The sequence below is a fragment of the Oryza sativa genome, chromosome 2, assembly GCF_034140825.1.
Source record: "Oryza sativa Japonica Group chromosome 2, ASM3414082v1".
Lineage (NCBI taxonomy): Eukaryota > Viridiplantae > Streptophyta > Magnoliopsida > Poales > Poaceae > Oryza > Oryza sativa.
In genome coordinates, this window is record NC_089036.1 from 6315346 (window position 1) to 6327466 (window position 12121).

The 12121-nt window shown below is 48.1% G+C and overlaps 1 protein-coding gene across 1 annotated transcript; it reads left to right on the top strand.

Moving 5' to 3' along the window:
- Window positions 1-10995: 10995 nt before the first annotated feature.
- On the top strand, window positions 10996-11418 carry LOC136355081 (uncharacterized). Its single transcript, XM_066307218.1, has one exon. The coding sequence runs from the start codon at window positions 10996-10998 to the stop codon at window positions 11416-11418; it is 423 nt and encodes a 140-aa protein (XP_066163315.1).
- The last annotated feature ends 703 nt before the right edge of the window (window positions 11419-12121 follow it).

Genomic DNA, 12121 nt, shown 5'->3' on the forward strand with positions numbered 1-12121 from the left:
ATTACCATTTTTTTCCAAGATAAGGAGAAGTTTGTTACGAGTCTGAGTTAAAAAAAATGTTTAATTGTGTCTAGCACATAGACCTATTTAGCTCTTCCATTAAAATTTCTTGATAAACACCTTTGCTAAGTTTTATTTTATTTTAAGGGTGATAGAATACCATGACCTTAGAAACCCAGAGACAACATGTAACCTTTGCAAGCCCTACAAGCCTAAATGGAAATATCATACTAGGAACAAGTCATAAGCAAACTATGTAAGTTAAGTTGAGATGGCTCAGTGTGCAAATTTTGTGCCCCTTTACGGTCGGATGCAAGATTTGTACATCGCAGCAACTCACAAACATGGTTTGGGAACTTGACTTGTAGGTTTTGAAAACTTCTCTAAGATGATCCATTTGTTTTAAAATTACCATCTTTTTCCAGGATAAGGAGAGCCTTGTTATGAGTCTGAGTTAAGAAAATGTTTAATTTTGTCAGCTTGTCCTAGCCTGTAAAGAGTTGCAACCCTTCCCATGCCCATGAAAAACCTTGAGTAGGATCAATAGTCTCAAGAACAATTTTGCCCAAAGGATTGTTCTATGGCATGTATGCAATACAAAATATCTTCATAATCATTGTATCATTTCATACATGCATCGCATCATTTCGTTCATCTTGATATCATAGCATACATCCTTGCCTTTTTGAGCAAAAGAAAAGTCATCGCTATACATGCCATCCAGCATCCCATTTTCTACCACGACCCAAGTATATGGATGCAAATAATGAGACCGTCCTGATGCATCCAAGTATGATTCGACAAATATTCCTAGAACACCTTGTATTAGATTGCATATGACTAATTATCACTTGGAGAACAAATATTTCCAACCCCTAAGATGTAACCCAAAGTTTTGTTCAATTTATCTATATTTTCCCAACCGCCTTACTTGCTGTCTTAAAACATAAATTTGTCGAATGTGAGATCAACAAGGTTAGATCATGACCGTAGACCATGAAGACTTGAACCTTGTTACATCCTAATGGTTAGAGATACTTAATCTGGTATTCTTGAAAAGTTTTATAAACATTTAAAATCAATAATGTTGTATTGTTATTAGAAAACAACATAGCCATGACACCTTAGATCATATTCCACCAATCAAACAAGGATAGGTTTTCATACCACCCTCACCAAAGACAAAATCATTGTAAGAACCACATAAATAATATGAATTCCTAAGTAGGCTGACCCTTATTCGACAACACTTCTATCCACGACCCGACACAAATCTCGGGGACGTGATTTATTTTAAGGGGGATAGACTGTTACATACCCGAACTTTAGGATTTAAAATTTCATGTCAAAATAGTTGGAAGAAAACTAATCCATTTATGTGAACCTCAAATATTCATTTTGAAGCAAGGTGAAGACAATCCAACCTTTGCATATAGAGAATTTAAGGGCGAATTAAACTTTTTCCTTTCCAACCCAAAATGAAAAATTTTGAGTAACTTAGTGTGGCCATGCATACACGTATAGGGCATGGTTACGTTTGAGTTCTTCTGTGCATGTTGGGTATAAAACTAAGTTTAAGGATATCACCTCACGTCAAGAAGTGCTCAAATATAAATTTTATAAATACTCAAATGCATTTCTATAAATAAAAACACATTGATTTTATTAAAAATATTTTGGTTGCAGGCTAGAGTTACATTTGTTTACATCTTATTGATTTTATTAAAATCGTTGTTTGGTTGTAACAAACGATTTCTTGGTTTCTTTGTAGAGGCTATTGTGTACTTTTAGTTGGATTCCTTGACTTTGAAATGTTTGTCTTGCATCGATTCTTCAAATATCCATTTTGGAGTTTCCAATTATTTTGGCTGTCACAGTTTGTCTTCCTTAAGTTTGTTTGAACTTTGATTTCTAGTTTATGAAAACGAAATATTCTTTAGCATTCAAGACCAACCATTTTATTTTATTCTGACATTAATTTTGAGCTTATATTTGAGTTGTAGAGTTGGGTCTCTCTATGTATTGAAAACAAACAACTTTGTTGTGAGCTGGACCCATGTATTTTGTTGCATCTTGAAGCTTTTATGAAAATCGCGGTTTCTTTGTTTCAAACGTTTCTAGGTTTCTCCCTTGACGCTACAATTCTGTCTACTCACTTAAACTTTATGCTTTCCGTTAGATTACTTTATTTTCAAATGTTCTCCTAGTTGGAATTTAAATCTTAACTTTTGTTTTTCGCGTAACGGGTTTTGTAATCAATAAGTTTCAACTAGGTACATTAAGTTTGATTTCTACAATTACTAACTTTCTCTTTTTTCATTTATTTTGGACTTTAAAGATTTACTTTAGTTCTGAAATCTCAATTTCCTAAATTTTGTATGAACTTTTGTTTACTAGTTTGTGAAAAGAAAATAGTTGCTTGCATTTAAACCTTGAGGTTGTTTTGTGCTCTGGCGTTTTAATAGTAGACTTATAACTAATTTAATTTCAGAGTTATGTTTCCCTGTTTATCGAAAAAATATTATGGTTGCGGGCTAGACGTCTACTTTTAGTTGCATCCTATTGATTTTATGATGACTGTAGTTTGCTTGTTCCAAAAGATTTATTGGTTTCTGCGTTGACGCTTCATTTTTCATTCATAAGTTTAAGTTTTGTACTTTTAGTTCGATTTCTTGATTTTGTAACGTTCTTCTTGCATCGATTGTTCAAATATCCTTTTTGGGGTTTCCATTTTTTTTGGTGTCACGGTTCGTCTTCCTAAAGTTTGTTTGAAGTTTGTTTTCTGGTTTAATAAAACAAACTATTCATTTTGCATTGATGCCTAAGCATTTTATTTTGCTCTGACGTTAATTTTGATCATATAATTGAGTTGTAGAGTTGGGTCTCCCTGTTTGTTGACAACAAATAACGTTTTGTGAGATGGACCCATGCATTTTGCTGCACATCTAAGCCTTTATAAAATCATGGTTTCCTTGTATCAAACATTTCTAGTTTTCCCCCTTGACACTTCATTTTCCATCCTTTCGTTTAAACCTTCTGCTTTCGTTTAACTTTATGTTTTTAGGTGGATTTCTTTACCTTCGAACGTTCTCCTCTATTAATGCTTTTGACATGCTATTTGGACTTCAAAACATTATTTTTGTTTCTCGAGTGACGGTTGTTTTTTCATCCTTGAATTTCAACTTGGTACTTTTAGTTCGATTTCTTTTGTTACAAAGTTTTTCTTTTTCGATTTTCTATTTGGACTTTAAAGCTTTACTTTAGTTCTGAAATGTTAATTTCCTAAATTTTGTTCGAACCTATGCTTAGTTATTTGTTAAAATAAATATTTGCTTGCATTTAAACCTTGCGTCTTTATTGTGCTCTGACGTTTTAATTTTGCTCTTATAATTGAGTTGTAGAGTTTTGCCTCCCTGTTTATCGGAAACAAATAACTTTGTTGTGAGCCGGGCCCATGCATTTTGTTACACGTTGAAGCTTTTATGAAAATCACGGTTTCCTTGTATCAAACATTTCTAGGTTTCTCCCTTGAGGATTCATTTTCAATCCTTTCGTTTAAACCTTATGCATTTAGTTGGATTTATTTATTTTCGAACGTTCTCTTGTATCAATGCTTTTGACATGCTATTTGGTCTTTAAAAGTTTGGTTTATCGAGTGACGGTTGTTTTTTCAGCCTTGTGTTTCAATTTAGTACTTTTAGTATGATTTCTTCAATTACAAAGTTTTTCTTTTTTGATCTTCTCTTTGGACTTTAAATATTTATTTTAGTTCTGAAATCTCAATTTCCTAAATTTTGTTTGAACTGATGCTTAATATTTTTTGACAAGAACATATTTGTGTGCATTTGAACTTTCTCTTGTATCAATTCTTTTGATGTTCTCTTTGGACTTTAAAGCTTAAGTTTAGTTTGAAATATCAATTTCCTAAATTTTGTTTGTACATATGCTTACTAGTATGTGAAAAGAAAATATTTGCTTGAATTTAAACCTTGGGCTTTTTTGTGCTCTAACATTTTTATTTTTGACTTATAACTAAGCTCTAGAGTTACGTCTCCGTCTTTATCCAAAAAAAATATGTTGGTTGCGGGCTAGATGTCTCCATTTGATTGCATCTTATTGATTTTGTGGAAATCAAAGTTTACTTGTCTCGAACGATTTATTGGTTTCTCTGTTGACGCTTCATTTTTAATCCATAAATTTTCTAGCTCCATTTGATTGCATCTTATTGATTTTGTGGAAATCAAAGTTTACTTGTCTCGAACGATTTATTGGTTTCTCTGTTGACGCTTCATTTTTAATCCATAAATTTAAAATTTGTACTGTAAGTTGGATTCCTTGATTTTGAAATGTTCGTGCATCAATTCTTCAAATATCATTTTTGGAGTTTCCAATTTTTTTTGGTTGACATGGTTCGTCTTTGTTAAGTTTGTAAATTTGAACTTTGTTTTCTCGTTTATAAAAACAAAATATTCTTTAGCATTAGGGCCTTATCGATTTATTTTGCTCTGACGTTAATTTTTGAACTTATAATTGAGTTGTAGAGTTGGGTCTCCCTGTTTATCAAAAACAAATCGGAAAACTTTAAGCTGCGCAGCTGGGGCAGCCGCTCACGCGTGCCATGTCGGATTGCTACAGTGCGCACAGTGGAATTTAGATATAAAGTCCTCCGGTTTCTGCGTAATTCGATCTAGCTCCCTCCTAAACAGTACCTCTGAGGTATTATTTGACATAGACGCCCTTAGAAAATATGGATATTTCATGCGAAGAAGAGAAAAATCACGGATTAGGGCTGCGCTCTAAAATGTGGAAGCCGAGTGGCTTTTTGGCAAAAGGACACTCACTAACCTGAACCATGCCCCAACCCCTAGCCTCTGAAAGCGCATAGAAGTCAACGCGATAATAGATTGAACACGGACAAGATGTCACGGGCGAGGAGATTGGAAGGGGGATTGCGGCGAAGAGAGTATTTGAACGCAGTTGCTGGGCATGGCCCTGGACCTTGTCAGCGCGGCGAAGCCATGTTTGGCACCACACCAGCGAGGCAGGAAATACAGGAGATGTGATCTGATCTCAATTGAATTGACCTACAAATTTAAAGCAAATCTAAGGAATAAAATCCTAGCAACTTAAGAGATATAGAACTAACAAACTCCCTAACAAACTCTAAACCGGACCACACACTATTCCTCGTAACGCATTGCCGTCGCTGCTCCTGTTGCGGTGTCGTTTATACTATAATCCCCACATGACATCTCTCCCTCCCTGGAGAAGCAGCTCATCCGTGAGTTGAAAATCTGGATACCAAGACCGAAATCCATCCAGCGACATCCACGAAGCTTTAGCTGCCGGTTTATCCTTCCAATGAATGGGAACTTCGCGAACACCACGCGCCAAACGGCTCTAGGAAGCATTGGCCGGCTGTAAACAAACTTGACCATGACGAGTGGGTGGCAACAGTGGTACTAGCTCCGGCGGAACTCCGTGAAATGGCTTCAACAACCCCACATGAAACACGTCAAGTAATCGAGTGCCCGGGGGAAGATGAAGGCGATACGCCACAGCGCCAATGCCAATGCATCCCAGCTTGTCGCGTCCCTTGACAGCGATTGACGCAATCGGACGGTGAAGCAAACGAAGCCAAACCCAGTCGCCCACACTGAACTCCAATGCACGATGCTTGCCGTCATACGCAGCCTTGTAAGTCTGTTGAGCTTGTTCTAAACGATCGCGAAACTGTAAGTCTGTTGAGCTTGTTCTAAACGATCGCGAAACGCCCTTAGGAAGTCATCCCGCTCCTGTAACGTCTGTTGAACTGCGGGCAGACGAGATGAACTCGGATCGTAGGCACGCAGCGTCGGCAGCTCGTGACAATATACGACGCGGAACGGCGATGTCCGAAGTGATGACTGATACGACATGTTGTAGCAATACACCGCGCACGGTTGCCATCGAAGCCATTGACACGGACGATTCCTAGTGAAACATCGAAGATACATCACGATGATCTTGTTAGTCACCTCGGACTGGCCATCGGATTGAGGGTGAAGGGCTGATGAAAGATTCGGCTGCACACCCGCCAACCGGAAAATTTCACGCCAAAAAGGGCTGCTGAAGACTGGATCTTGGTCGATGACAATGGAGACCGGAACACCGTGCAAGCAGACGATCTCCGCGAAGAAGGCAGCTGCTACCGATGTCGCCGTGTACGGATGAGAACGGGATGAAGTGGGCAACGTTACGATGACCGTCTTGCCATGTTCTCGCGGGAGCCCCTCGACGAAGTCCATAGCGATGTCAGCCCACTCCGCCGAAGGCACCGGCAAGGATTGCAGCAGGTCGGCTGGATGGAGGTGCTCCGTCTTGTTCTGTTGGCACGTGCGGCACGCGCGCACGAAATCTTGCACCGTCACTTTGTCCCGCGCGATATGGAAATACGCACAAAGGCGAGATAGGGTCTTTTGTGTTAGTATTTCAATGGTTACTCTCATTGATAAGAGGATGGCACCCAAGATGGGGCAATTTTCTGGTTTTCTTCCGTTCACAAACTCAAAGCCATGCCGTCCCGGGGGAGGTTAGATACATATATATATATAGCCATAGCTGGCTGGATGGCTGGAAGCTAGTCTAAAATTCGAAATTTGGAAGCATAAAGCATAAAGTAGATGCTAGCAGAGATGTTGTACTAAGATGCTAAAAGTAAAACTGAAAGATGCTAAAAGCAAAACTGAAAGGATGTTGTCCTAAAAAGGAGAAAAACAACCTAAAAGTAAGGGAAGGACCACAAAGACCAAAGACCTAGCTTATTCCATCATTCTCCCCCTAAGTCTTGTGCGTCGTCTCGTGGGAAAGTTGGGTCATCCCAATCCTGGAGCAAAGCTTAAAGAACTTGATCCTCCCATGGGGCTTGGTGAGCAAATCCGCAAGGTGGTCTTTGGTGTTGATGTAGCTCGCCCTGATGCTCCCTTCCTCTAAGTAGCCTCGGATGAAGTGGTACCTCACCCGGATGTGCTTGCTCCGTTCGTGAAAAACGGGGTTCTTTGCCAGGGCCAGAGCGACTTGTTGTCCACCCTGAGCTCCACCGCTCCAGTGTCTCTGCCGAGGAGATCACCAAGCAGTTGAGCAAGCCAGAGCGCCTAGGTCGAAGCGGTGAAGGCCGCTATGTACTCGGCCTCGCAGCTGGACAGGGCCACCACCTGTTGCTTGACCGACTGCCAGCTAACGAGGCACTCGCCGAGGAAGAAGAGAATCCTACTCGTGCTCCTGCTGGTGTCGATGTTGCCGGCGTGGTCGCTGTCGCTGTACCCGACGAAGTGTGCCTTGCCAGGACACCTCGGGTAGTAGAGACCGTGGTCGAGAGTCCCCGCAACGTAGCGGATGATCCTCTTCACAGCCTGCTGATGCTCCGTCATCGGTCGCTGCATGAACCGACTAACGTAGCCGACGGAGAATGCCAAGTCCGGTCGTGTGTGGGTGAGGTAGCGACAGCTCCCCACAAGACGCCGGTACAGCGTAGCATGTACCTCCTCCGTCGTGCTATCGCGGCATAGCTTCAGTCTCCATCGGAGTGAGAGCTGGGTTGCAGTCGGTGAGCCCAGCCAACTCAACAACCCGCTTGGCGTAGGCGGTCTGTCGAAGTGTGATCCCGGAGTCGTCCTGGTGCACCTCGATCCCAAGGTAGAAGGAGAGAGGCCCCAGATCACTCATCTGGAAGGTGGCCTTCATCTCTTCCTTGAACGTCGCCACCTCCGCATCCTTGGTGCTGGTGATCACCAAGTCGTCGACGTAGACACCCACCAGCAAGGCATTTCCTCTATTGCCCTGCCGGTAGATGGTCGCCTCGTGCGGGCTTTGCTCGAAGCCCATCCCCTTGAGCGTGCCCTCGGTGCCTGCCGCAAGCCGTAGAGGGCCTTGTGCAGGCGTAGCACCTTGCCCTCCTTGCCGGGGATCGCGAAACCCCGCTGCTGGTGCACATAGACCTCCTCCTTCAACTCACCGTTCAGAAGCGCCGACTTGACGTCCATGTGATGGATGCACCAGCCTTCCTGAGCAGCCAGCGCAAGGAGGAGTCGCACGGATTCCATCCGTGCCACGGGGGCGAAGGCATCGTCGATGTCGATCCCCTCCTGCTGCACGAAACCACATGCCACCAAGCGAACCTTGTGCTTGACGATGGCTCCGGCTTCATCCCTCTTTAGCTTGAACACCTACTTAAGGGTGATCGCGCGGTGACCACGAGGGAGGTCAGCAAGCTCCCAGGTGCGGTTCTCCTGAACCGCGTCCATCTCCGACTGCATCGCGGCACGCCATGCCGCGTGTCCCTCGGCCTCTACGAAAGACCGAGGCTCACTGTCGTCGCACGCAAGGTGCAACTGCGCCTCCAGGTCGCGAGGCACCAGTCCCGGCACTAGCTGGTCGCCGAGGAGGTCCTTCATCGTACGGTACCGCAGCAGCTCGCCGTCGTGGTACGCGTCGATGCGCTCCTCGTTGTGGGAGAGAGGAGTAGCAAACTCCACTGGGCTGTGCTCAACGCGAGCTGGCGTCGGAGTGGACGTGCCCGGAAGAGTGGCTGTTGGTGCTGGAGTGCATGGGGTCGCCGGCTGTGGTGGTGTCAGCGAAGAGCTCGTTGTAGTCGAAGTCGTGGCTCGAGGGTGTGTCGGTGTAGGAGTCGGTGGTGGCTCGGGGACTGGGGTAGACACGCTCGGTGAAGAAGAGCTGCCTACTCTCCCAGCTCCCTCAAAGTGGACGTACTCGACAGTGAAGTCCTCGTATGTTGGAGTCGAACCATCGTCCACCGCCTTGTCCCATGCCCACCCTCGCCCTTCGTCGAACACTACGTCGCACGCCGTGCGCACACGCTGTGTCTCCGGGTCGAGAATGCGGTAGGCCTTCGAGCCCTCCGTGTAGCTGATGAACACCCCTGAGGTGCTCCTATCGTCGAGCTTGCCGATGTGGCCAAGCTCCTTGGCGAACGCGAGGCAGCCGAAGACCCACAGGTGGGAGACCGCCGACTTGCGCCCATGCCAAGCCTCGTACGGTGTCCTGCCGTCGAGGGCCTTGGTAGGCGAGCGGTTGAGGATGTAGACGGCCGTCACCACCGCCTCTCCCCAGAAGATGGCCGGCATCCCCCTCTGCTTGACGAGAGCCCAAGCCATCCCCACAACCGTCTGGTTGCGCCGCTCGACGACACCGTTCTGCTGCGGGCTGTACGGCGCGGTGTAGTGGCGCTGAATGCCCTCATCAGCGTAGTACGACGCGAATTCAGTCGCCGTGAATTCACCGCCGTTGTCGGTGCGCAGCACGCGCAACTTGCGGCCGCACTCCGCCTCCGCAGCAGCCTGCGCACGCCTGATGGCGTCCGCAGCCTCTCCCTTGCTGCCGAGGACCATCACCCACATGTAGCGGGAGAGGTCGTCGACGAGCAGTAGGAAGTAACGTCGTCCTCCTGGTGTGGCCGGTGTCACTGGGCCACACAAGTCCTCGTGCACGAGCTCGAGCCGCTCCTTAGCTCGGAAGCTCGTCTGCTGGGGAAAGGGGAGCCGCCTCTGCTTCGTTACCACACAGACGTCGCAGAGCTGCTCCACATGGTCAAGGCACAGCAGGCCTCGCACCATCTCCTTGGCACTGAGCCACCTCAGGGCCTCGAAGTGGAGGTGCCCGTAGCGCTCGTGCCACTGCCACGCCTCGTCGTCCCGACGAGCGGCGAGGCACACCGGTTGTGCCACCTGCACACTGAGGATGTAGAGTCGATTGGTGCCTCTGGTTACCTTGGCAAGAAGGTGACGACGGCGATCCCAAATCCTCATGACTCCGTGCTCGACCAACACGCGTGAGCCGTTCTCATCCAGCTGCCCCACGCTGATGACAGAGTTCCTCAACGCAGGGATGTAGTAGATTCTGGTGAGCAGCCTGTGCTCACCGGACTTGGCAGTGAAGGTGACGGAGCCAACGCCCTTGATCTCCACGTCGGAGGCGTCCCCAAACTTGACAGAGCCTTGGACGCTGGAGTCAAGTTCGGTGAAGAACTCCTGTCGGCCGGTCATGTGATGGGTTGCGCCGGTGTCGAGGTACCACCCATCAGCCTTGTCGTCGCTAGAGCCGTTGCAGAGGGAGAGGAGTACCTTTGGCTCATCAAGGTGGAGGAAAGCTATTGCGGCCGGTGCCGCTGGAGGTAGCTCGATGCTTGCGTGTGCTAGGAGCAGAACCGGCTCTTCCTCCTCCGCCTGTGCGACGTGGGCCTGGCCGCGTCGTGGCTGTCGACAGTCTTTGGCCCAATGGCCAAGCTTGCCACAGTTGCGGCAGGCGTCGTCTCGTGCCGGCTTGTGGTTGCCGGCGGCGCCGCCTTGGGTGCCTCTGCAAGCGCCACCCTCGGCGCGTTTCCGCGCCCACCGTAGCTGGACACCTCCCCGCGCCTTGCGCGGCTTGCGGCCGCCTGTCAGGGGAGATGACTCCCCCTTCCTCCCGTCTCCCTGGCTGGCCTCCCACTGCTCTTGAGTGAGATGGAGCTCCCCCCAGTGGTGATAGGCCTTGAGAGAGGCTGTGGCTCATCTCGACGGCTCTCTCCTCGTCGTAGGTGTCGTCGCCATACTGCACCATCTTCTGCAAAAGAGTGTTGAGACGGAGGGCAAAGTCATCAACATCCTCACCTGGCTTGAAGGCCAGGTTCTCCCACTCCTTGCGGAGTGCCTGCAGTGTGGACTTGCGGGCGCGATCGCTGCCGATGCGTGCCGCAGCGATAGCGTCCCAGGCCTCCTTGGTAGTCCGCTTCTGAGAAAGCGAGAACTGCAACTCGGGTAGGACTGCGGCGATGAGGGCATCCAGCGGTCGTTGATCCTCGTCGTAGTCGCTGTTGCCGTACTGAACTGCCTCCCACATGTACCGCACCTGGAGCCTCACCCTCATGACCGCCGCCCACTCGATGTAGTTGGTTTTGTAGAGGGTAGGCCACCCACCACCGGGACCAAGGTCCCTGACCACCGTCTGGACACCGTGGTGGTCATGTCGCCGGTTAGGGGAGGGAGAGCCGCGTTGCCTGCGAGGGCCGCGCTCTCCGTCGAACCAGCCACCTCCACTGGGAGCACCGTCGCCGCGCGCGTGCTCCGGGCTGCCGCCGGCACGCCCGCGCCCGCTCGGGTTCCCGTCGGCGGGCGCGCGGTCTCTTGGGCCGCCGCCGCCGTGGGGTGGGCTGCTGCCCACCGCTCTGCCCGCTCCCGCGCCCTTCCTCTTGCCAGCTCTTCAAGCTCCCTGTCGGCGGTGATGTCACCGGCGATGGAGCCATTGATGCTGCTGCGCAACGTGTCAACCTCTACCTCCGCCGCACGTGCCGCATCTTCTGCCTCCTCTGCTTCCGCCTCTGCCCTGGCCGCTGCCAACTCCGCTGCCGCCAATATGGCCGCCCTCGCTGCTGCTGCAGCGGTCTGAGCCGTTGCTCGCCTGCGCTCTTCTGCTGCGGCGAGCTCGACGTCCTGTTGACGCCGAGGGCTCGAGGCGACCGAACGCCGAGACCGTACGTCGGACATGGCACGCCTCCGGGGGCTGCTTCTTGGAGAAGTGGAAGGGAAAGGGGAAGGAGCAGCCGGTGCTGCTGCAGCAGCTGGCTGAATGCTCCCTCGAACTTGGGAAGGGGAGGAACACGAGATATTTAGTCTACAGGAAAGTGTAGCTCTGATACCAGATGTTATTATTTCAATGGTTACTCTCATTGATAAGAGGATGGCACTCTAGATGGGCAATTTTCTGGTTTTCTTCCATTCACAAACTCAAAGCCATGCCGTCCCGGGGGAGGTTGGATACATATATGATATATATATAGCCATAGCTGGCTGGATGGCTGCAAGCTAGTCTAAAATTCAAAATTTGAAAGCATAAAGCATAAAGGAGATGCTAGCAGAGATGCTGTACTAAAATGCTAAAAGTAAAACTGAAAGATACTAAAAGCAAAACTGAAAGGATGCTATCCTAAAAGGAGAAAAACAACCTAAAAGCAAGGGAAGGACCACAAAGACCAAAGACCACAAGGCTTATTCCATCATTTTGTGTTCCTTCAGGTCCCAAGCCATGCGCCGGCTCGAGGATGGTCGGCAATGATGCGGACGACAGCGGCACGAGGACGCAGCCCTTGAAT